Source organism: Cyprinus carpio, chromosome B9, assembly GCF_018340385.1.
Source record: "Cyprinus carpio isolate SPL01 chromosome B9, ASM1834038v1, whole genome shotgun sequence".
Classification (NCBI taxonomy): Eukaryota; Metazoa; Chordata; class Actinopteri; order Cypriniformes; family Cyprinidae; genus Cyprinus; species Cyprinus carpio.
In genome coordinates this window covers 28,243,593-28,270,008 of record NC_056605.1, presented here as the reverse complement: position 1 = coordinate 28,270,008, position 26,416 = coordinate 28,243,593, and the positions used below count along the sequence as shown (strand labels likewise).

The 26,416-nt window shown below is 38.9% G+C and overlaps 2 protein-coding genes across 3 annotated transcripts in view; one reads left to right on the top strand and one right to left on the bottom strand.

Annotated features, from left to right (window-relative positions):
* The first annotated feature begins 29 nt into the window (after positions 1 to 29).
* Positions 30 to 11,402, top strand: LOC109071733 (insulin-like growth factor-binding protein 5). 2 transcript variants are annotated; one of them, XM_042731805.1, is made up of 4 exons: positions 30 to 1,096; positions 8,856 to 8,980; positions 9,075 to 9,194; positions 10,392 to 11,402. In XM_042731805.1, the coding sequence occupies exons 1-4, from the start codon at positions 769 to 771 to the stop codon at positions 10,524 to 10,526; spliced, it is 708 nt and encodes a 235-aa protein (XP_042587739.1). In that variant the 5' UTR covers positions 30 to 768; the 3' UTR covers positions 10,527 to 11,402. The 2 variants fall into 2 exon arrangements, with proteins under 2 accessions (XP_042587739.1, XP_042587738.1); XM_042731804.1 differs by having other exon boundaries at positions 46 to 1,096; positions 8,769 to 8,980.
* A 5,998-nt stretch (positions 11,403 to 17,400) lies between these two features.
* The window catches only part of LOC109106806 (insulin-like growth factor-binding protein 2-B), a 24,608-nt gene continuing 15,592 nt past the window's right edge, over positions 17,401 to 26,416 (bottom strand). The window contains exons 2-4 of the mRNA XM_019120065.2: positions 24,779 to 24,936; positions 22,179 to 22,319; positions 17,401 to 20,759 (exon numbers count right to left, since the gene is read on the bottom strand). Coding sequence (XP_018975610.2) covers positions 20,601 to 20,759; positions 22,179 to 22,319; positions 24,779 to 24,936 — 458 coding nt within the window. The 3' untranslated portion in view covers positions 17,401 to 20,600. The remainder of the gene's footprint in view (positions 20,760 to 22,178; positions 22,320 to 24,778; positions 24,937 to 26,416) is intronic.

Below are 26,416 nucleotides of genomic sequence, written 5' to 3'. Positions count from 1 at the left end.
TAATCGTGCTCTATAGTGTATTCTCTATGTATGTGAGCAAGCGCCTTTATCATGTCACATCCATGTTGCCTTTTGACGCGTTTCGTCTTGAATCTGCTGGAAAGCCGCTAAGCTTCGTGCACGAATCTGACGCTTTATACTACCGGCCACAAAGTGCACGGAAGATCTCAGAGGAGCATATCTTCGATTTTGCATGGATTTGTGTTTTGCTCTGCGCTCTTGGCATCACTGCGTAAAAGACTGATCCTATTGCCGAGGGGGGAGAAAGGCGCTGGCGCTGCGCCACGATCTGGCAAGTGCGCCTCCCTTCACCGCTGTTTGGCTTATTCATAGTTAGGGGTTTGGGTTTGGCTGTTTTTAAAAAGGCAAGCACTGCTGTGAAGTTGATCAGTCTGCTCAGAAAACTTACAGAGGGGAAAGTGTTTTGGAATCGGAAAGTCCAGAATTTCAGTGCGCAACCAATTGCGCACAAACTGGACTAGAGGAGAATACCCAAGTGAATCATTTATTATTATTATTATTTTATTTTTAATTTTTGTTTTATATATGTATATATTTATATGAAAGATCGACCGGATTCTTTTTCATCATCTATTTTTCATCAAAGACTGTTTTTATTTTCTAATTTTTAAGACACCCCAACCTGTGCTTTCACTTTGCATGCGGAGTTTTCACTCGAATCTGAGCCAAACGTTCATGCGTTCTCATATCTAGTTCTCGCTGTTTTTTTCTCATTTAAATCGGATCTCATTCACTTTGAAACGAAGCATGGCTCTTCTTGTGCTGGGTACATTTTTCACGGCGTTGTCCATCAGCGGAGGCTCTTTCGTGCCGTGCGAGCCGTGCGATCAGAAAGCGCTCTCCATGTGTCCTCCGGTCCCGGTGGGCTGTCAGCTGGTGAAGGAGCCCGGCTGCGGTTGCTGCTTGACTTGCGCTCTGGCGGAGGGGCAGGCGTGCGGGGTGTACACCGGTACATGCACGCACGGACTGCGCTGCCTGCCGCGCAACGGCGAGGAGAAGCCGCTTCACGCCCTGCTGCACGGCAGGGGAGTGTGCACGAACGAGAAGGGATACAAACCACAGCACCCACCCATTGGTAAGTTGACTGGAAAGCAGTGCGCCTTTGTTGCACGGAAGCATTGTTGCGTTGAGATCGTGTATCTGGTGGGAACTTTGTGGCTTGCGCTGATCCAGTTTTATTGCGTGCGCATGTTTCTGCATGAGCTTTTCTGTGTTGTGGCCGGGCTGCCCTGCTCAGTGCTGTTTTCCATCATATTCCAGCGCTGTAGATTACTAGGATTAGTGAAGCCTGTTTATGTTTCATCCAAAGCCAATTATTAACAGAACTGTTTCCATCTTCACGCTGCAAAGGCACTTATACAAAAAGTACCGTGGTGGTACCGCGTTTTCTGGAAATGTACCATGGTATTTTTGGACGCATCTAAGAGTATGATGTAAATTCCATAACGGTACCATTGTATCATAATCAGATACGTTAAAGTTTAGCATTATAAAAAAGAGTATAGAATAGTTGTATTTTAGTCTAAATCAAGTGGCGTTTTTTGGCATGGTATCATTGGGACTACCATGGTATTTTGGACATATATCATGGGACTACCATGTTTTTTTTTGCCATTTACCATAGTAGTATCATAGTATTGATTTGGAAGTTCCCATATAATGCCATCACTGTGCCAAGTCGCTGCCACTGTAAATTTTTTAAGGGATATATCAATTCACCATGGTACTGCCATCTGATACCATCACTGTACCATTTTTGTACTGAAGCTGCATCTAAAGTATCATATAATGCATTTAAATAGAAATGATGTGCAGTGAAATGTATGAAAGTTGTGAATAAAAATATTAACCTATAAATATATGCTCTATAAAGACAAAGTTTTATTGCATTTCATTGGCACAGAAGCAAAGCAGCATCAGATTCAGCATAACTGCATAATTTAGTATGCTCCTCAGAACTGTGTAAAGATGCATTGAGATGCATAACTCCATACAGCCTTTCTTTGTGTTTAGTTATGGTTTGATTTGACAATGAGGTTTGTTTGGTGCTCTATTGACGTTAGGGACTCCATTGTTATGATCACACCTCTCATCATTGTACGGTGTACCCACGCATCATGATATTCTTGATTGAGATTCTAGGTTTCTCTGAATTTGGGTTTAAGTCTGTGGGTGGTGTTGAGGGTCGGATTACCGTTCAAAGATTAAATCCAAGGGGAGGAGGGTAGCTACGGTGTCTCTACAAGCCAACCTATGTGCAAAAGTCACACGTTTACGAAGAGTAATCATGCACGGCATGCATATTTATTTACATTTACGCATTTGCCAGTGCACTCAATTCATGCTTTCCTTGGCAATCGAACTACTAAACTTGGCATTGTTAGTGCAGTGCTCTACCAGTTGAGCTACATGAACAAAAATAGCATGTTGGGTTACAGAACTATATCTTTTAGACTTCAGCAATGCAGATGAGGTTGAATTCAGTCGTGGGCTTTCACTGCGACCGTTTGTGCACAAATACAACCCCCTCACACACAGGTGCACATCAGAAACCTGTTTGTCTCTATCTGAAGTCCTCTGATGAGTGCGGTTGCTGGTTTACCCTTTCTGTGATTGCAGTGGGCACACAGTCGAGCCCTTGTGATTCAGCAGAATGTCTGTGGAGCCGATCTATCAAGAGCTGTTCGTCAAGCATGGGGATGAATTTAGAGGGACGCTTCTAGCCTCCCATGGTATTCGGTTTCAGCCTGGTTTTACTAGCTGGGCAGGACAGACAGAGGGAGAGAGAGAGAGAGAGAGAGAGAGAGAGAGAGAGAGAGAGAGAGAGAGAGAGAGAGAGAGGGAAAGAAGGAGAGAGGTCAAGCGTCCTTGCCCGCATTAGGATTCTGAGTCTTTTGGCCCTGTGTCTTCCAGATACATTTTTATTCCCCCAGCAAGCCTTGGTTTCACAGTTATGCGAACATAGAATTAAAATACAAGTTTAAAATGGAATCATGTCTCACTCACGTGAATAGTGTCATACCTTCATGGTCTTGAATGCTGGCTCTCATGGTTTAAAGATTCAGTTTTCAGAGCCAAGTACAAATAGGCGACACCAGATTGTCATTTAGCTCTAGGATTTTCAAATACTGCAAATTTGCCAACGATCACAAGGGGGACTTTCTGTTCGGACATGCCATGTGGAACTTGGATGCAGTTGCCAACAGATATGACTACAGGCATATTGCCCAAAAGAACTGTATGCTGCGTTCGCAATGATTGCAGGTCTGAATCTAAGAGCGTGCAAGTAAACAAACGTAAAGAAATGGGCCGAAAGCAATTGGCTGTTGTATTCGTTTACTTCGGTATCGCTGATTTATGCGCTTTATTTACTCACTAGAGACATAGCCATAACTAAACAACAATTACAAGAGAATGGAATTCTATTGCCTGTCTGTTATCTTAATTTTATATTGCGCCACAGGCCAAACTCACAGAAACATATGTTTGCTTGCAACATCAGACTGACACTGAAAGATACACAGCTCACTTCACTGAATAGCACCTGAATACTGTAGATCTCTTGCATTTTTTGAAAGTGATGCCCAATTTTTTGAAATCTACATTACAGAATACTTTCTTCTCTTTTTTAACCATAATCCCAATAGTGCCCGTATATCAAGTGCCCAGTCATCCTTTCAGAGGTATGCAAGTAGGGAACCTATTTGGCACGCTTAAATGACTTCTTCCAGTAAAGTTTAACAGCAATCTGTCCAGAGTGTATTTGTCATTGGCACCTGGAAAGCTAGTGAGTGAGTAACAGCTGTGAATAAAATCAGCTCACACAGTAGTCTCGTCTCTGTCAGAAACGTGATTCCTGAGCAGCGACATCCTCCCGCTGGGCCCTGCTTAAATAGGAACACATGTCAGGCTGACCAAAACAGCGAATGGACAAAAAAGAATCTATTTAATCTATGGTTTTACTGCTCATGTTTAGAAATTGTAAGCAGACAGCAGTGCTGTAACCACGTGGTTGAGCAGGAGACGCCGACCTGTTGAAACCTCCTGTCATTGTGCTTGGGGGCGGTGGAGGGGGAGCCGCAGTGTCACATTTCTTCAGGGAAGGAGAACAAAAGGTGCCTAATTTCTTGCCTGCAGCACAGGTTCAGATGTGGTTCCAAAGCGCTGCCTCAAATTGTGTGCCCTGCAGGATTCTCAGGAGGATAGATAAGATAGGCAGCACAAGACAAAGTCGTTAGTTCTGTTACAGTTGTTACATTTAGAAAGGCGGTGTGGTGACTTTTTTTTTTAAACTTGATGGATGCAAACATAATGAATATTCATAATAAACCATAAAAATCACATCAAACAGCACTCAAAATCTTACTTGACATATAAAAACAGCAGTTACGATGCTAAATTCTGAGCCACAATGTAAACTCAACTAAACAAACAAGCAAAACATTTCTTCACATTAGATTCCTTTATATAAAAAGTCTTCAAATTGTTTAGGGACACGCTTCGTATTTTCACATCTCTGCATGTTTTTCTTCTCCTCATGTGTAAATAATGTAAAGCACTCCTGCCCACTGACAGCCATGCAAATATATCTATGATGGTTTAAGTCGTACAGTATAGCAAAATCTGGCGTCGGCACAGTTTTACCATTGAATCGCACAGCCTTAACTCCTATAGTTTAAAATCTTCAATGTATCACATCCTTCATTTTGGAAATTCCTAACAATGTTTCAAATTAGACTTTTATTCACTTTCCCTTCATAAATAATTAGATACCACCTACGAATGATTATATACAATCTTAATAGTAATTATAAAGATTGATGTGGTTTGGATGGCTAAAGTTTGCTTGAAAAAAAAAAAAAACTATAAGATCTTGCCTAGTTTAGAAGTTTAGAAGAGGAAAGATTGTAGCTAGATACTCTAGGTGGAAAGATGCCTTGAGCTTACAGACAGTACCGCTCTCTTGCCATTGTCTGAGCTAATTGAAATCAGCAACTGGGAGTGATCCATTGATGTCCTGAAGAGCACCTCCTGAGTTCATGTTTCGAAGTGTTGATGACATGAGACACGGTCAGGCAATGAAAAGGTGCGCACATGCTTTCAGCCTGAAGGGCATTGACAGGTGTCATCACTTTGTATTGTCCTGAATTACAGGGGACTTGTTTGAATAGTAAGTTGTACGGTGGCTTTCTTGGTCTTAACCGATAGTGTATTGCAACATGGAAAGTTTTATCCCAAATCAGCCAGGTCTTGCTCATGTTGCTTTGTAGTTTGCGTTTACCCAGTTTTAACTAGTATTAGTGCTCGGCTGGATTTGTGGCATTTTCTTTAGTTTGTGGCATGCTTCTCTGCCACAGTCAGAAGCCCAAACATGTTGTGGACACGGCCCAGGCTTTAAATATTTAGCAGTGGAACCTTGCCAAGGATGCCATGGTCGGTCTGTGACAATGAATGCAAGACAAAGCAGAACGGCCTGCTTCAAGGACGACTTTCAAAGGTGAGCTAGTCTGAATATTTAACAGTAGCAAGACCTTATTCCAACCGTGCATGCTAATAAGACACTAAAACACGTGGTTTGAGGGCCTTAAGTAGCATTTCTCGGCTTGTTTGGCAGCACGTTCTTTAAAAAATAATCAGACAAGGTGAAAATGCAACTCAAAAGGAGATCTGCTTTCATCATTAGCCCCCAAGCTGTAAGAAATCGTGGATATTCATGAAGTATAATTGCCCAGCACATGTGTAAATTATTAAACAGAGCCCTATCAGATGCATCTCCTTTGGCCAAGCTCAGGTCCCTTTATCTTAATGAAAAGTTTTGCAAGACCAAGAGGAGAGAGACACCAATACCTCTTCTGCATTCTTTCCAAAGCTCATTTGAATAGACAGGCTACACGTGATACATCTGGTTTGGCCGGGCTCCAGGTTCTTGGCTGTGTGTCAGATGTTAAACACAGACCCGCTAAACCTTTACAAGCTGGGGACCACGAGCATGGAAAAAGTGATTTTGGTCCTCACTCTGAAAAGCCTACAGCAGAAAAGACGAATTTAGTGGTTTGTAAACTATAGGCATTATTGATTTTACAAACACTGTGTGTTTGTGCCATGCACAACGAGGAAAAATCATGAAAACAGCCATGAGGAATTGTGCCAACCCAGTCGTCCTGTGCCCTCCCATTTGAAGTGTACATTTCCAAGCCATGTAAATCTCCCTTTAGGCAAACATCCCTACGACATTTCCATGAGGCGATCTCAGATTAGGTGGCTTAAGGAGCCCAAACCTGTGGGGAAATCTGTACAGAAATTTCAGTCTGCCAAGTCATGAGTTGCGGGATTGATTTCAAAGAGACAGCACCATGCTCTGATTGTAACTTCAGAAGCCAGGAAATCAATTCCTGTAATGACCAGGCACCCGCCCCACGCGTCTCCAGGTCAGACAGACTCTTTCACCACTGGGCCGCTCCAGAACACCCTGCCCCAGTCCACAGCAATGTGAAGCACAGGAGCTCAGGGGGACTGTGAGGGCAGTTATCTCAATCATTTCTGCTGGTTGCCTCAGCTGTCTGATAATGCCCTCTTGGCTGTATGCACAAAAATACTTGGCAACCCAAAGAGCATCGATGTTCAGGCCTGACTCTGTATGTCCATTTCCATTCTTTCTAATTCTCAAATGAAGCCACTCTATGATGCAATAGCAATAAATAATATACCATCTATCTATTTAAATAATTTAATATCAGTCTATTTAGTATAATAATTCCCTTATGCTGTGCCCATCCCTTACCCAAGTATTTACAAATTAAATACTTTCCAAATTCATGAACAATTTGCCAAGTATTATTGCTTATTTGCATAATAAATAGCATGAACTGTTTATGGCTGACAAGCAGTGCTATTTCATTTAAACTTTGAAGTTAAAAGGTTATTTTTATTATTTTTTTTTTAGTTTTTAGACATTTTTATTGTAGTTTTAGTTATGTTAGAACATCAAGGTAGCTAAGTGAAAACAAGAAAAGTGGCAACTAGCTTAAAATGTTTCTTAGTTTTTTCTGTTCAATTTTATTTTATTTCAAATAACAAAAGTGTTTATGATTTTAGTTGTAGTTAACTATAATACTTCTGTTGCCATGCAACCTGGTGCATTAATATAGAAAGTACAAAAACGGGTGTGCATTTGTCAGCGTTTCACAATAGTTTCACAATTATGTCCAAATTTAGAATAGGGATATAAATTAATTTAATATATAATGAATTTCATGCCAGCATTAGATCTGAAAGGAAACAACATTATATTTAAACTTTATTTTTTTTATGCAGTAAACCACAATCCTAAACAAATATACAAAAGCAGCAACTCCTATTAAAATGCCATTTTGTATTGCAAATTTGATAAACAATAATTCGTCAGATGATTTTTTTTGGTTTGGATGGCTAAATGTCAATGCAATTATATATCCTGACTTTGTATGCTTAGTGTTAATGGCCTGTTAATATCCTCTGGATGTACTATGTTTGGCTTCTCTCTGCATGGTTCAAGTGTTCTGTTTTATGAAGCTCGGCTTTGTCCAACAGTATTTGACTTCAGTGGAAAGACAGTTTATAAGTAAAGGCATGTATCCTGTGGAGTTTTACTATCAAACTATATGTGCTTGAATTACTTGTTCTGTAATATCTCCACATTTTCCCCCGGACACATGTCGACAGTTACTACCCACCTTGCCTTAGATTCCAGAGGAAGAACATTGTGGTTGTCATGGTGTTATGGTTATTGAGACTTCAAAGTTCTTCAAGTGTGTCTCTGAGCTGTTAAGGATCCTTTGAAAAGTTGTTTCTGTACTCACTCTTAAATCCTGTAGTCATGCACATTCTCTACAATGAAATTAACAGAATTATTCAGCAGTATAAAACAGAGATACGTTTAGGTTGTACACCGAAATGAATTTTGGAGAAATCCCGCCAAACAGGATGAGATATTAGATTTTTGACCCCGTTTGATGTTTAGTCAGGCATAGCCAAGTGTTTCAACCTGGGATAGGTTGGGTTGGGGGTGGTCATCAGCTGTTGATCCCGCCACCACCCTCTGTAAACAAATGCATAGGAAACATTTGGTGGAAAAACTCATTAGCAACTAGGATGTGTAAATATCTTAAAGTCTTTGGGGAGGTTTTTATAAGATATTTCCCAGGTTTTTATAAGTCAAATTTAATTTTGAATTGTTGAAGTCAGATGTAGGACATTGAGATCATTACTGGTGTTTTCTAAGGCAAATTACTATTGCATTATTGTGCTAACGCATTCAGTTTTGCCTGGCGTGCAACTGCAAACAAACTAAAATACACCGTTTCACAATGGTCAACCAGTCATCGTCGTAACAATAGACTTCAATACGCATCAACTTGTTTGTTGTTGGGATGACAAAAAGATTTAAAAGTTACAATTTTAGGCTGGTCTGCCTGAGCCAATCAAATTCATACGTCGTTGGTATTGTATGAATGATACCTCAAATTGTGTGGCTTTTTGAGATGTGCTAATGCATTCATTTTTTTGCCTGGCGGAGGGAAAAATCTCATACATTAAAGAATCAGAGAAATCTAGAGACATGAATATAATAGAGAATAATAGAGATTCAAAACACCATATTAACACCCTGGCAACCACTTTAACATCATGCTGATGATTTTGTACTTGCACTCACATTTCCATGCAGTAAAATCTAGTTAATGCTTATTATTTGATTCTCTTTGTCTTAGATCGTGAATCAATAGAGCATGATGATACAGTGAAGCCAGACACGCCTGAAGACCAGATTCCTAAAATTCCCCTTTACCCCAAACCAGACGTAATCAACAGCATGAAGAATGCTGCCGTGCGCAAGGACAAAAAGAAACAACTGGAGAAGCATCGGTCAGTGGTGTCGATTGACTACTCCACTCTTCCCATCGACAAGCATGAGCCTGAATTTGTAAGTTGTGTGACGCAACAGCTGCAGTAAAATGATAGCTAGGTGTTAAATGCTGAGATGATGATGCAACTCGCCATGTGTTCGTCTGACACAGGGTCCCTGCAGAAGGAAGCTGGATGGAATCATTCAAAGTATGAAAGACACCTCCCGCATCATGGCTCTCTCACTCTACCTGCCTAACTGTGACAAGAAGGGCTTCTTCAAGCGCAAACAGGTAAGATGCTCGTTACATTTATGGTATAATATTAACATTGACATCTAATATGATTAGTCGAAGTTAACTCATGAAATTAGTTCCAAACAGAACCGTTACGCAACATACAATGGTTTTCCTTTGGTGAATGAATCTGCATTTATGATTGCTGAGTGATTCAGTAACTCACTTGCTTTTTGAACAAATCGGTTCAGTCAATGATTCGAATGACTCACTTAAAAAAAGACCACCGCTGTCGCCACCTATTGGTGTATCGATGTAATATGCAAATAGAGTCACTTAAAAATCCTACCACTAATACAAAGATTGTCAGCCTGTCTGGAACAAAGAGTATGAGGTAAAACTTTTTAAAAGTAAAACTGAATCGTATTGTTGCTAAACATTTAATATTCAACAACTGTTTTATGACAGAAATGATAAATGGCTAATACCCACTGATGGAAACTACTAAACTTTTTTGTCAAATGTCACCTTTCTAATATCGAAAATATAGTCTCATCATTTACATGATTCATGTAATTTATAACTAAATGTGACAAGCCAAAACATAAACAGAGACATTTTCTGCATATTAGACATATCATATTCTGGGTCTTTTCTGTTGTTCGTTATTGCCTTAAATCCTTGTACATCCTTTAAGTCTTTGATTAATCAATAAATAAAAAAGACCATTACTTACCCTATTGTTCAATACTTGGTTATAGACTTGTTATTTTTTTTTTCTTCGTATTACATTTTTAGTTGTAACAATGTTTTATTAACTAGTCTACTAGTCTACAATTTGCTGACTAATTGAGTTTGAAGATAATACTTATCCTTAGTATTTGCACTGTTCAAAACTAAAATACGCCCATTATAATCAACACAGTCCTCTACATAGGAATTGCTAAACCTTTTTTTCAAATTACATCACACATGAATTATTGGTTACACTATATTTTAAGGTGTCAGTTACAGTGTTATTATACATTTGAGTACTGAGTAATATCAGTTAACTACATGTGCTTACTATATGGTTAGGGTTAGCATTAAGGTTACTTGTATGTAATTTTGCATAATTATGTGTGTAACAAGGACACTTTAAAATAAAGTGTTACCAAAATATTTTATGACAGCATCCATACGGTACTAGTAGAGGCATTTCTTTTGAGTTGAGTTTGCAGTTTTATGACCCTTTGTCCCTGGTCCACCCTGCAGTGCAAGCCCTCCCGCGGCCGGAAACGAGGCATCTGCTGGTGTGTGGACAAATATGGTGTGCAGCTGCCCGGCACTGACTACAGCGGCGGTAACATCCAGTGCAAGGATTTGGAGAACAGCAACAACAACGAGTGAGAATCAACCCACCCTGATCACCGGACCTAGGGCCCACCTCCTTGTCCTGTCCCACCAGTCTACCCACCAGTCACTTTGAGATTTTGATGCAAAATGACAAAGACACACAACAGCTATTACAAATATAAACAACCAGACTAAAAAGAAAATGTTAAAGTGAGATAATCCACAGGAATCGTTTTGACTGAGCGCTCATCTCTCTCTCACTGGACTCAACCAATCAGAGGAGCCCCCTGCTAGAGCTGAGTCCCGGCAACAACAATAAAAAAATTGCTAAAAAATATATATATACATACAATTATATATTTTTATAGAAACTGGGATTTGAGCACCATACTGTTTTGTTTAAAGTTAACATAAAACAAAAAAAACTACAAAAAAAGAATATATGGCATGTTGAATATTAACAGGGCTATCTTGGTCTTTTACATCTTTTGCTGTCAAGGTATCAAAGGAGACAGCAGGAACTTTTACTATTTGAAAAAAAAGTGTTGTTTTCCCAAAAGAAAAGAAAGAAAGGAAAACACATGGTAGAGATCTGCTGATACAGTCATCTCTATCTGGCTTTTTTGGTCCTGTCAGAGCACTTATTCTTTGGGGAACCTGCTTGGAAATGTGTAACTTCACCAAGTTCAGTGTATGCGTGTATGTACGAGTGTGTGCTTTCGTGCGCACGCGTGTGAGGAATGAAATATGGCGATAGCTTTGAAAAAAATTTTTTTTTTTCTTTCTTTCTTTGTGGCATACCCCGTCCAGAACGTAGTGAAAACCAAGATCCCATTAGACAAATCTGTTTCAGTGGCTCTAGACTTTGTAGCTTACCTAACATGCCAACCGTGCCTATGTAAACAGACGCTGCCACACAGAGTTACACGGGGCCCGAACGAAAAAAAATAAAAAAAAATAAATAAAGTAGTCAAAGAATCAATCATTGGTGACGACTAGTAGAGAAGAGGAGGCTATTGTGTAGTTTTTTATTATATGTTGTTGTGTCTTGTGGGAGTTGTTATTGAGACAGATGCTGTAACCCTTAAACGCTCCCAGCATTTGCGTTTGAACTTTGACGGACGTTCACCGCGCAGAGCGGTAGTTTCTTTCTGTCTGTAATGTTTTGTTTTTCTTTTCTGAACTTTTGTTATGTGCTGTTTCCTTTGACTTCATGGAGGTAATGACAGTCCACTTATGAGCCATGTTCCTTGACCATACGGTTTCACTGAAATAGGTGCAACCTTGGTATATTACCTTTAACTCTAGATTATTGAATGTGTTTTCTTTCTTTTTTTTTTTGTTTTGTTATCCTTAACAAACAACCACAAACTTCAGGTGCTCAGCAGAGGAGTGTTGGCATTATCGATTTGCATATTTCCATCTGACCTGTCACAATGACAACTTGCTCATTTGAATGCAGGTCGGACCACTTTCTAAGCTCCGCCCACTTTGACTGTTCACCAATAGGTAATAGCTCTTTTGGTCTGCACAATGACACGTTTTATTTGTATTTCTATATTTCATCGGTGTTTTTAACCACGGTGGAAACAGAAGGTGCGTTTCACTACAGTGTCATTTAGTGTGAGTTTCTGTGTGCGAGTCTCAGTGCCTTCCTACATGCAAATACATTTGAATGGTGACGTGAATGTTACACAATAGCCAAGGGGAACGAAACAACCTTTTAATATTGACGAAGGACCTCAGTTGTGTTCAAATACAGCATCAGATTAGATATGAAATCCGTTACACTACATTGTATGTCAAGCAGCTATCAGAAATCGTTCCCTGCGCCGAGGCTAAGATAGGGAGAGACCGTAGTCCAGCTAGCGCTAGCTCATTTACTGTTATTTCTCTTACAAATAAGCTGACGATGATTTGACAGAGACTGCAAATGTGTGTAATTGCTGACGAGAGTATTTTCAATCAAGCTATACATCACACAGGGATACTCACCGGTCGGCTCTTGAAGAGAGAGTGAAGCCATTTCCCTGCCACAATGGGTCCGTCCGGATCTTATTTCAGGGCCCGAATGATCATAGTTTCAATGCTGGGAGGGGGCTGAAAAAATAGTCGCAAACACCGTACCCCATAGGGCTGCATCTCTCCAGATCATGCAAGTACCCATCATAACCAGGCCCGGACGGAATCCATGCATCCGCATTTTCCGTATTTTAGGTGTGGAGCTTTGAGAAGCAGGAATTTGCAAATGCCAGGCATTCCGATTTGGCGGAATTCCACACACGAAGGGGCCTGGCTGTGATTTGAAATAACCACGGGTCTGCAGAATGTAACCGTTGCATGTCAAAAAAGAATTGCGAATGACAATTGGCTCTCGAATGGAAGGTGCCATGAAAAAGAAAGAGTGAGTTCAGGGTGTGTGGGTTAACCAGACTTTTGCAGATGTCTCGAGTACGTCGTGGAGGCCTAGTCGCCTCTGTTATTGCACAATTAGCCTCGTAGGTGTCGGTCACCACAGGGCGAAATCAGTAATTAGCATTACCCAGGTCCTGATCCATGCCGAAAGCCCCCTCCCCCATTTAAAAAAAGCAGCTTGCACTTAATTCCTTACCTTGCCACACGTTTAGTGCCGTCTCAAAGTGAATCTCAGTTCAGGTATAGGAGCAGGGACAGATACCCTGCCTGAGTACCTTTGACAGGGGCTTCACAGCCCAAGCCTGAGACCCACATCATCATTCAGTGGGTTTACCAGTAACACAAATCTACCAATCACAGTCTATTCTCTATCTACTCTTAATAGACTTTGTGTCTCAGTGATATCCGGGAAGAAGGAGAGTGGGTGAGAGCCTCAAGCGGTGATCTTGTGCTGGGTCTCCTTTCACAACACACAAAACATACTGCAAAAATTTATTTCTGAATCAGTATTTGTGTCTCGTTTTCCAGTAAAGTCATCCGAACGACTTTGAGACAAGTTGAATTTATTTAAAAAGCAAAGTTCGGTAGGGTTAACGAAAACCAACTTGACCCAAAACTAAAATTCATGTACTCATATTTATGTTCAAACTGGGTGGACTTACTTTCTTCTTTGGAACACCAAAAGAGAAGGTTAGTAAAATGTCCAGGCTGCTCACTTCTATAGGGTCGGTCAAGCTCCAAAAGATGCACAATAAAAGTCTGAAATGCATTCAAAGCTGTAGGAAAACTTTGTGTGACAAATGTAATTCAACTAAACTTATTCATTTAAACTTTGCCTTGAAAATCTTGCTTGACAGCCGTGTTCACCATTCACTTTCATTGTGTGGAAAAGTGAGGCTTGGATATCCTGCTCTACATTTGTGTTCCATGGAAGAAAGTGCATCAGTGAGTAAACAATGCTTGAATTTTCCTATAATTCAAATTCTTTGAAAACGAGTGTTGTCAAGTGATTTTGTTGTAAGAATGTCTAGATATTTGTACTGAAAAACCAGACAAAAATACTAATTTTTGCAGTGCTTCACACTTTACAGGAGAATGTTTAGATGGACAGTCTCGGAATCTGATAAGCAGGCATACAACGAGTCAGAAAAGTGTTTATCCGAAAACCATGAATTTTAAAAGACGATGCACTATGCTGAAAACCATTTTACCTTGTTTCCCCAGGTCGTAGAATTCATCTGGGTGTCATTGTAAGAATTGGAAAGAAATGTCATTAATGTGATTTTGATCCGTTCTGATTTGTAATTAGAGGTAACAGACTATCGATTGCCAGGATGCAGCGTGTTGCTTTTGTGCTTATCTGCTTTTATCAGATTCCGAACCTCATATTTGGGTAGACAGCAGAGTTCATAACACACACTACAGTAGAAACAACAGGTTTTCTTTCTTTCTCTGAATGCATAACAGTTTTTTTTTCTTTATTGCTTTTCTTTTTTTGTGGATGAGAAAAGACTTGATGATTGACCACCTAAATGTGGCTTAAACTGGCATGTGAAAAAGACCCATTAGTGGCTGGAGGACTCTAAAAATGTTCAGCATTTTGAACTCTTATTAAAAACCAATAAAATGAAAAAAAAAAAAAAAACTCAAATTATTAAGAAAGTGAATATCACTGTGTAATATTTATTCAACTTGTAATTTATGTACTCTTTTAACCTTTGTCTTTTTTTTTTTTGTTATGACAAAGCATTTATTTAAATAAAGTTATGTATTCATTTAAGCTTGTGCAATAAATTTATTTGTACATGACAGGAATTTGATCTTGTTTATGAGAGCAATTTTAAAAAAAGATTTATCACTAGCCAAAGCAGTAACCACAGGACAGTTTCCCAGATGTCACACCATTATCACACACTGCATGCAAATATAAAAACAACAGATACTGTGGGATTTCAATAACCCAATAGACACACTATCTTGAAATGATCATAACACTTACCAAGTATATACACTGCTTATTAATCCATCAGGTTGGCATATGTTAAAGGAATGTTCTGGGTGCTATCGAAAGCAAGAACTTCAGCAATAACGACCTGATTTTGTAATAAAAAGCAACAGTAAAGCACTTATGATGGACATACACACTTGAAAACCACATTTATTAAAATGTGTTAGCATGAGAATAGTGATAGAATCACTTGATCTTATTTGTAAAGCTATAATCAATCTTCTGTCACCAATGTCATGAAAATATAAAGCGTTAACTTTTGCATGATATACTTTCCACATTTTATAATAATAATAAAGTCACTTAACCAACTAATACTAGTACTTACCTCTTCTTTTCTTGTCTATCATATCCTTAAAAAAAAAAACAAAAAAAACCTGGCTACGTGTTCTGCCATGGCACTTGTATACCGTTGTTGTTCTCTTGTTGATCTGATTGCTTCTATTGTTCTCATTTGTAAGTCGCTTTGGATAAAAGCGTCTGCTAAATGATTAAATGTAAATGTAAATGCATTAAAACTATAAAATAGCATAAATGGAAGTATACGATTTATGTATTAACCAGAATGTCATACTGGGATGCTTTTTGAACAATATTAAAAATGTTCACTAATATGCTGTTCATAAGATTTAATGCATAATCAGATCATTATTCACCTGCGAATGTAATATCTCAAAAAGGACCATTTTTACAGATCATAAAATAAACATGCTTTTACTACATAATGCATGCACATGCTTTAACAAAAACACGTTAAAATATTTGTTGCTTTTAAACCCTTGCTGGCCCAGTTTACTTCCATGTTAAGTGCTTTACTGTAATCATTAAGGAAAGGTGTATGTATATGTGTATGTATGTGTTTATGTAATCATAAACATGACACACACACACACACACACACACACACACACACACACACACACACACACACACACACACACACACACACTATAGTCATATGGTCAGTCCACTGGGAATCTATGACATGCACACATTGTTCTTCTGCTAATTCAATTGTCTTCATTGATGAATCAGGATTTGGGTGATTAACAGAGAAGCCCAGAGGAACTTGGCGTTACAGGATACAGGTTTATTTTGGGTGAAGACTTACTGCATTTAAACTCTGCCCAGAGGCAAGGCACCTGGCTTTCCACAGAAGTCAAACAGATTGCTCAGGAACAAGGAAGTCATTTACCAAGAGCCCCAACATCAAGGGGGGATCTCTGACCGGCAGATAGGACCAACATCTCCATTCAAATAAGTAAGGAAAAGAACAGTACGGATAGATAATGTGGAGCCATGTTTTATCACAAAGCACCAGGGCAGGTTAGCACAACATTTCATGACTGCTTGGAATCAAGCATCAAGCCAAAAGGCAAAAGTGCCAAAAGCCTATATTGTAAAAGATGTGCAAAAGAGTGCATTTCTTGGGAGTCGAGAACCAAACCTCTACTAGTATTGCTGCTTCTGCTCTGCTGATTCAATGTGTGCATTTTATTTTAAAATGTGATAGGTTGGAGTCTGGCGAGACTTTAGCCGCCTCAAGGTAATCACTAATGCAGACATACAGGTGAAGTTCTTCCTGGGATAACTCAGGTTTACAGACTCCAGATGTGATGGATCAGGGCTTTGTCCGCAGTCAAGCACCATTCATTTGTAAGAGCCAGATCAAGTCAGGGGAAACGAAGCAGACACGGAGAGGAACACGTGTCGGCGATTTGATTTGTAGGGCAGTGAACATGACAATTACTATAGCCTTCAAAGAAACTGACAACTGCATTTTAGACTTCAAAGCACTCACATCTCTTTTATCACGCAATTAGCTGAACAACTATAGATGGCTCCATCTTATCACAACATGTGGTTCGCCACAGCACTCTTTTGCCTTAGAACACAATGATTAGAGTTTAGCATTTCATTCTAGGCCGGTCCCTGCGAGAGGTAGGCTGCTCCTGTAATATTCTTGAGATTTGTTTATATTCTGCTGTTTTAAGGAAGGAATGCCAAAACAGATGTGATAAGATCAACTTCTGTACATTGTGGGAAGCTTATATTGAATCTCTTACTTAATCTCTTCTATAGATTGAATAAAATCAGAATCGTGTACACTGTCATTGTAGAATAAGAGGGCCAAATGTGTGTACAGACAATATTAAGAAAAAAAAAGGTAGAGAGCTGATGATCTTGATTAAAAAATAAATTGCATTACAAATTCAATATATATATATATATATATATTTATGTATTTTAGGTAATATATATTATAAATATTAATTATACATTTCCACGGTTCTTCCATGCCTTGAAATTCAAATTTTAAAATTCCAAAATGTATTGGTATTTTTCATGATCATGGGCAACCTGAAAAGAGGACATCTAGTTAAAACGCCAGTAACAAAAATTTCAGTTATGATTCATGTGCATGGAAAACATTATCAAGACAACACAAAACCCAACAAAGAAATCATAAAAAAAAATGCATAAAAAAGAAACCCAACAATTGAATCATGGGTCTGAAAGGTAATACATTTAATCATGCTGGATTTTATTACAAGATTTTAAAACCAATGTCTATTTTTGCATGCATTTATGGCTTTTTCCATTGCAGTTGTACAGAAAACTCAGTTCATGCACCATTCGCATGACAGTGGACACAAGGAGCATGCTTTGAGTAATGCGTGTTATTTAATACCACCGCATCTCGTGACACACAGGATACGTAATGAATTACAGAAGAAGAAAAAAAGGCATGTGAGATGCTGCCATGGAACAAGGCATTTGGATTTGCTCAAGAAATTCCCCCTGTCATTTGTGTGAGACTCTCCAAAAGCAGAGACCGGCTCTGACAGTTTTACACTGCACCAGATGGCAAGCAATCCTTCCCACCGTCACACTGGCTCCAGGCATGGCACAGCATCGAAACATTCACACAAATACACACAAACACACACACACACACACAAGCATACGTGAACACTTCCATCCCATCGGAACCGCTCTGGCAAATCAATATGCCCGAAAACCACAGGGATTGGTTTCGCACTGTTTTCAAACTAGGCCAAACTCGAGCTACCGTAAAATTTACTGTGCCACCGGAGGGCAGGCAGCAATCTATTTTGGAAACAAATTGAAACGGAAAACTCGTAGCCCGTATCTCAGCAAATCTATCCGTGAGGTACCAGAATCACACGAAGCTGCATGATTCTGGAGAGCCAGTCTGTTGCGTTAGTTAGCGCAACGCTAACTAGATAAAGTAAATACATATAAGCTACTACTAAGGGCGAGCAAGATGTGGTAATACTGTGAAAGATACTGAAGGTTAATGTGGTAATATATTAAAGGCTACGCTACAAACGCAAATTATGGGCTGAACACTGTCTAACACGTTAGGATCAATGTTAAAGCTTAATCGACTTCTATTTCTGGATTGAGCTGTTCAATTCAACACTCAAAGAGAAAGAGAGGACGGGAAAGAGTGAGACAGATGGGGAAGAGATATTAAGAGGTAGAGATATGGGTAGTGAATTAAAATATAACTTAATCAAAGGACATTACAGCTGCCTCCCTTTAACAACCCTGAACTGTTTTTCAGTGGTACGACAATAAGGTCACATACAGTGGCATCCAAAATGCAGGAATCAGAATTTTAAAAGTTGAAATTTATGAGCAGCACCTGGATTCTTGTCCCATTTGTGATCAGATTTTCAGAAGCTATGTCCATTCACAAAGGCCACCAATGATGTCAGAAAACAGAGTAGCAGGAACGCCCAGTACAATCCATCAGTACATTGATCTAGGGGCCTTTAGCGATAAAACCCGCTGTGTGTCCATGTGAACAGGGCATTACAGATCACACCTGCTAACAGAACATGTTAACCCATTAAATCTCACTGGTCTCATCTATTTAGACTATAGAATGCTTCTATTTTGCATTATTTTGGGATCAGTAATTGGGTAAGATACTTTTATTCAGTAAGGATGCAGTAAATTTGTCAAAAGTGACAGTAAAGACATTTATAATGTCATAAAGTAATTTTAATTTAACTAAATTCTATTATTTCTATTCATGTAACGTTCTATTTATCAAAGAATCTTGAAAAAAAAAACTCCCACTATATATATATATATAGGTTTCAAGTAGATTTTGAATCCCACTGTATGTTACTTTATTGTTTGTCATTTTCTATTGGATCTCTATGACCAGCTGAGTCAATTTTAACCCAGTAGTAACTTCAAACTTTTTTATTTCTTTTTCTTTTTTTTTTATTGAGAAAATTCTGTTGCATCGGGCTGTTCAAGGAATATAACGCATGTTTTCACTCAGCTGGGGGAAAAAAAATGGTACAAGAATTGGTTAAACAAGCTTACTAAACCCATGCACCACTTGACATTCCTCCACAGGACTCTTCAACTAACCCCATTCAAGCGTTACACTGGGCAAAATCACCCTTGCCAACCCCCAACACATCCCTCCGCAGATGAGAGTGAACCAAGGTGAGGCACAGCCCACTGGCACTGCAGGCAAACCTGTGTTTATTTATAGGCACTTAACCCACTTTATATCACATTTGTCAATGTCAGCCCTGTGTCCTAATCTAGCCCTCTGTCAGCACATCATTAGTAAATGCTGATCCCCACTCTACAAACATACACATACACCACCTGCATTCTACCACATGGTAGAGAAGCATAACTAGAACAGAAGTCTATCAGCTGCCAGGAACAGGGATAGCCAGATCTTGAGTACTTGGAAGTAACAGCAATTATCGACTGTAAAAACATACTTGAACTTCAAAACAAATGATGCTGATTGAAGGTCAGTAATTTGTGCCAAAAAGGGTCCTTGTTTTTAATTTAGCGATTGTATGACATTTTGGGCCTTTCGTACCTTACACTCCAATTGGTTAGATGGGGCGGCAATTTGCGGCGATGCCGTATAGCAACTCGCGTATGTGGCAACTTTTCAACTGAATGGAAACAAAAGCAGTGGTTTAGAGACACATTTTGAAAACGTTTTGGTCTTAAAAATGCAACACTCATGCAGAAAAGATGCCAGTTTGATGCATATCGACAAATACTTGAGTATTTATGGTTATCTATTGAGTAGTCAAGTAGTCAAAATAGACAAAAAGCACATCTCCAGCCCCTCTTGCACAGATCCTTTCAAATCAGCAAAAAAAAAAAAAACACACGACCCCTCTGTTTTATATTTTTGGTTTCAAAAATTTGGGATTCGCTTTTAAATCAACACCAAGCTGCTGCTTTTGTGCGTTTGCAGTTGCTGTTTGTTTCTGGCAACCAATGGTGCAAAAAAACACTCCACCATTTTTATTGGGTCTCCAAAGACAAAAGGGAGAATTAAAGGGACACATCTTCACACCGAACAGCTGCAAATGCGGTACCGGCACCGGACGAGCCTATAAATAGGCAGGGTAAAAAAAAAAAAAAAAAAATCCCTCGGAGTTAAATTTGGAGTACAGTTATCTGGATTTGAGAAGGGGGAGGTTTAACTACCTGTCCTTGACTTGCTTGTCTTTGCTGGCATGTGACTTTCCACACTCCTATCGACAATACAGATCATACTATTGCGAAATATATATATACACATACACGTACAGAATTACACACATGCACATCGCTCTTGCACTCGCTTTAACTCTCCTCGTTTATGACCCGGGGCGTCTCCCTTAAGGGCGAGGGTGCGTCTATTTCTGCTGGCTGGTGGGTGGTTCCAGCTCGGGACCACCGTAGTACTGGCTGCAGTTGGGGTCCCCCCTCACTTTGGGGGACGAGGGTATCTGGACACCAGTGTAGGGGTTGACGCACCAACACTCGCCCCTCTGTCCATGGCTGGACATGTTGCACTGGAACACAAGAGAGAGAAGATGATGAGAGACGGGTGGGATAACGGTGGGTGTTGGGGGCTTAATGAAGCTCTTTGGCAAGTATGGGGTGGAGGCGCTACCCATAAAACAGCCATCCCGCCTCATTTGGCCCAGCACGTCTCATTGACCCCTACTGAGCACTCCCAAAATGAGGTCATAATTGAACTAGACATAGCTGACGCTGAGACCCAAAATAGGCAAAAAACTGATTCTCAATTTTGTCCTCCAATGGCAAAGAACAAAAACTGACAGTTACAATAATTGCAAAAGGAACAGGATGATTGCAATACAATTAAGTGTGGTGAGGTACACTGCTTTGAGCCCTGGGAACAGGGTTTTCATGTCAAAAAACATACCCGTTTACTTCTCCGGGACACGCTTGTCCTGATTTAAGCTGCAACGTCATGTCAGGACACAGAAATATTATATCATAATTGTTAACTCATGAAGGTTTCAATTAGCAAACTCTGTCAGCAAAATGTCAAAGTCTAGACAATAGACAAAATGGCTTTAGAAGTCAATAACCCTATTTTATAAAACATTTTATTTAGTGTATACTTAGCTATATGTATATGTGTATATACAAATATATATACTGTATACACACACATACATACAGCATATGTAAAACTCCACATATACAGTAAGAGAATTATTAAATTAATGCAGATACGAATAATCTGATCATGTAATCATGAGAGTTTATATTGAGATCTCAGACGTCAACATGTGGACATTGGTATCTTTATAAATATACAGTTTGAGCCATTGTAAGACTTCTTATCAAACTCCTATCCGGACATGTGACATCAGAACATGAGATCCAAAAAGACTGTAAAACATGTTTCCCATTTCATCTCATCAGCATGTAAAAGATGAGTAGGAAAGGCATTGAGATATAAAAGAATGAGTTTGTCATTCTCCTTTCCTCTGATGTCTCTAAAAACCAAGGCAAGTCACCCAACAGACAGGTCAGTCGGTCAGCAAAATTTTCATTAGCTTGTAACTCTCAGCTCAGATACGGTTGCCTTGGCTTTGATAAAACAGCCTTCTGTAGAGAATGTGGGAATGTTTTATACACAGTTTCTCTTTGGCTCCATCTTTGACTCTTTATTGAACCTTCCACATGGAATTGGATAATAAAACAGCAGGAGCTGCAGATCGAAAGGTTGTGCAATGTCTCATATTCCTATTTCACTAAAGTGAAATTAACACCCGCTGCCATCCAAATGCGAGTACTTTTTGTGCTAATCCCCCGGCCAATGCAGCAAGTGACCAGCAAAATGTCTCAAATTGAAAATGGGACAAAAACTCAGCTACCATTTCATCTACCAAAGCTGCTAATTTCCGACTATGATGATGTCTTTGAAAGGTTGAGTCAAATATTGGTCTTTTCACCTGCTTCAGGTTGTACTGTCCTGTTTTGTCACAGTTGGGGAACTTCAGGTCGTAAAGATTTTCCAGAGGTCCCTTGTTGTCATGGAACGTCATTCGAGAGATGCTCTCCAAAACTCTGTCCAGCTCCTGTTGACACTGGCTCTGTAAGACCAAACACACACACACATGTTGGTTTTTATGGTTTATGGGGACTCTCCATAGGCGTGATGTTTTTTATACTGTACAAATGGTATTTTATAATTGCCTTACATCAACCCTACCCAACCCTCCCCTCATAGGAAACTTTGTGCATTTTTAGATTTTCAAAAAACACAATTAAGTATGTTTTTTAAGTCTTTTGAATTACGGGGACACAAGAAGTGTCCTTATGAATCACCTTCATATTGTAATACTACCTCTGTCATCCATCTCCATGTCATTATACAAATTTGTGTCCTCATAAACCTCATAAACAAGCACACACACAAACAAACAAGCAAACATGTATTTGAGTATTTCTTCAACTCTTAAAACATTAAACTACATTTTTACACACTAACTAGTTTATTTTCTCAATCTCCTTTGTCAAAATACCTAAATACACAGAATTCTGTAATATTTTCACAATTTTTACATTAAATTCACAAGATTAGAGACAGAAATAAAAAAAAAATGTGTGTATTCTGTGCTAAGGCTGTTTTAGACATCAGAAATCTCATTTCAGTTTAAAAATGTGCTGTTGATAAGTGAGATTTACACTGCAATTTTTTTTTTTTTATGAATTAATAAAACCTGCATTTGAAAAGTAGCAAAAATAAGTGATGAAGGCATAGCAAAATTTGGTAAAAGATAAAGTTAATGTGACCTTCATATAAAAAAAAAGTAAGTTTTAATAAAACTCCTCAAAGAAACACTTATGTAAGGAGAGTGAGATAAACAGCAGGCCAGCGGCCTCATGAAACATTTGTGTGGCTGATATAAATCTTTTACTTGAGCTAATTTGCTGGCTTAGTTCTGCCTCCCCACCTCTCAGAAAGGACAGACATCGGCATCAAAGACCATTCCTGTCTCCCGTTCCTTCTCTTTTTCCCTATATCTCTCGTGATGGCTGCACCCTGCTTGGCCCAGGATAAGAGGGCACTGGGGGAAGAGGGCCTGCCAGGGATCTTATCCGTATCGTGCGGATGAAAAGTGCTCCATCACAAAGCAATGAACAGTCCCCTGCTGTCATCGGACATGCCGTCACCCTGACATTCTCCTTGAATGTCTGCTTTTCATGGGATATGTGCTGGTTACGCTCCTGATTTATGACCCAACAGAAAACTTGTTTATTCAGTTTGGCTTTTTATTACCCTACCATTATCACTGGTTTGAATTTTTATTGCTTTGGCTTCTTCTTTTTATTGCATCTACCTTTTTATGGTACTTTCCAACATCCATTTGCTTTATCATCATATCATTTAGCCGTAGTTATTATTGCTTTCAGGTCGGCCAAACCAAACCCAGTGTGCTTCACAGGACAGCTATTGTTGTCTCCACTGCTGTTTGTTTATGGTTGCATCGAATGTCTTTATCTTGAACTATTTCTTTCCCAATAGCGGCTATAGAATATGCTCAATGAGGAGGAAAATATGAGTCGATGTAGGACTGTTTTCCAGATCAATGCGCTTAAAGCGTCCTTTAAATGGTGAGGATATGCGAATATGACAACATAAAGCAAACAGTCTAGATCTTATAAATATGTCATGCAAAACAAGCCCTACATCTGAGCTTCTAAGAAAACTACCAGAACTGCCATTTACTTCAAGTTGTACTGCCAACTGAAGTAAATTAGCAAGACAATTTGTCTATTGGCTCAAAACATTAGATGATGCCTGATAGAGATGCTGATTGGGGAGTTGCAGTGGTCACTTGGCTAAGGATTTAAGAGTCCAGGTAAAGCATGGTCCAAGTCCAAGAAAAGTTAATTAACTCTCTGTGGATTTGCGTGATGGCCAAATTCGACAAGCATTGGCTCATTCCCTGTTTCAGCAGAGACGGCAGCCGTTTGTTCTGCCTTGGCAATCCCAATGCGACTGTATGCTATCACCAGGCAGTGTTTTAGACACCAGAAATCGCTGGTTAATTAGGTAACTAAGGAAATGATCATATGTTTTTGACTGAAAACATAGAGGAAATGGAACCAGAAACAGGCTTAATACGAAAAACACCCAAAAATCAGCTTACAGCAGTTTTTGCACAGCTCCAATCACGAAAATAACATACTGAAGCAATAAATTATACACTGACAAACAACCTCAGACCACAGAATTATAGCAACATCAAATATAGAGGGTTGTACAAAGGACATACCGTAAATCTGAACCCCAGAAGAATGTGTTAGAAAAATTAATGTTTAGCTGATACAGAAAAGAGAATATCTATGTCATAGCATGTGTGTGGGTGTGTGTGTGTGTGTTGCGTGAGCCTGTGGCGTTGTGTATGTGGTGTGTTAGTTTGATAACCAGAAGAGGGCACTGCCGTACCGAACACAATGACATTCAAGGTGAATACAGGATTTTATATTTATAGGTCTAATATTCGCTGTGTTGCCCTGTGATTCTTCACAGCAGGACACTCACCTGTCTGGGGTGAGGTGTTTTGGGATCATCCTGGGGGCTGTACATTTTGGTCTTCTTGTTGTTGAGATGCTGCTTCACGGCGATTTCCTTGATGTGCTGGTAGTTGTTTTCTTTGCCAGGCTTTTTCACTGGAGGGGACCGCGTGCCATTTAATTCTCCTAATGAAGGGAAAGGTAGGTTAAAAGATTTGGGCAAACTTTTATCATTGACTCTCTCTCAATTTATGAGCTGAAATTGGCATACAGGATTTTTTTTTATTTTTTTTTTATTTAATGAATTAAAATAACAAGTTCAGCATAACCAAACAGAGGAATTCCAATACTAGTTTTACAGCAAAACATAAATAAATATTTTTTTTCTTTTTTTTTCTGTAAACTACTACAGATTCTTCCACCACGGCCCATGAATTTAAAGTCGATTATATGTATAAATAAATAAATAGTACATACATATGCAAATAAATATATATTGCACTTACAGCTGTTGTATACATTTCTTTGAATTTTGTATTCTGCCAATTAAATTCAGTTTAATTAAAATTTAAATTCAGGAACTGTATAGCTTCTTAAAAGCTATTGTCAATTAAATTGTGAATGCTGCACAGCCCTGTTAGGTTAGATGTTGCATAACAAATTGACATATTATTTATAGAAATTTGTCAAAGACCGCAAGCTATCTTTTTTGTCAATGAAAGCAAACCCAGGATCAGTGTTCTGGCAGCGCATCAAAGCAAGGCAGAGAGAAAGTTAAAGGCTGGGATTAATGATAGCTCTTGATTCAGATAGTCATAGAGGCCTGTGAAGAGATACGCGCCTTTTAAGTCAAAACGTGTCTGGCAAATCACAAGTGACCTACAGTACTAATAACAAAAAGAGACTTTTATCCTTATTTAAAGGAATAGTAAAAAAAAAAAAAATAAATAAATACTTTCATTGTTTGAAAAAAAAATAATATCTTATTTTGTGAAAGTCTTACAGGTTTGAAACAGTGTGAGAGTGCTTAAATTATTTTGAATTAAAGAATTTGCATTTTTGTTTATGAAACACTGAAATTTTTATATTCAGTTTATATTCGTTATATTCGGTTTTAAATGTGCATCGGATTCCAGATAGCCTACATGTGATTACACAAGATTTATATTTTAAAGAGAACCAGTTCTAAGGAAGAATAATTTGCTTTTTGTGTCAAAAGAATTTCTTTATATGAAATTTGAATGGTAAGACAATTAGAGATTAGACTATGGAGAAATTTAAATCTACATGTAACAATAATACACACTACATATATGTAGTCATGCAATGATGTTGTTAGCATGAACAATTTGATACAAAGTTTAATTGTAACAATAATTTGCACGGTTTGATGTGATATGACCTAACCGATCATTAGATTCAATCACCATTGTAGCATGATTTATCGTAATGCTTTTTTCCTCAGTTGGTCAAAACAAAAGTGTCAGACTTGTTACTTACTCATTCAGATAGCACTATCCAGTGAAAATTCATATTTTTGTCATACTTCCAAAATATAGGCTAGAATCTGTGATTCCAAAGTATAGTGAAAAGCCACACATACTCCTCAGAACATTAGATTCATCCGTGCTGGAGCCATGCCGGTGCACAACCCACGTTAAAAAAA

Coding starts and splice junctions, on each gene's coding strand:
- LOC109071733 (XM_042731804.1), top strand. CDS start 769: ATGGCTCTTCTTGTGCTGGGTACATTTTTCACGGCGTTGTCCATCAGC. Junction 1,097..8,768: donor ACCACAGCACCCACCCATTG/GTAAGTTGACTG, acceptor TCTTTGTCTTAG/ATCGTGAATCAATAGAGCAT. Junction 8,981..9,074: donor ACAAGCATGAGCCTGAATTT/GTAAGTTGTGTG, acceptor CGTCTGACACAG/GGTCCCTGCAGAAGGAAGCT.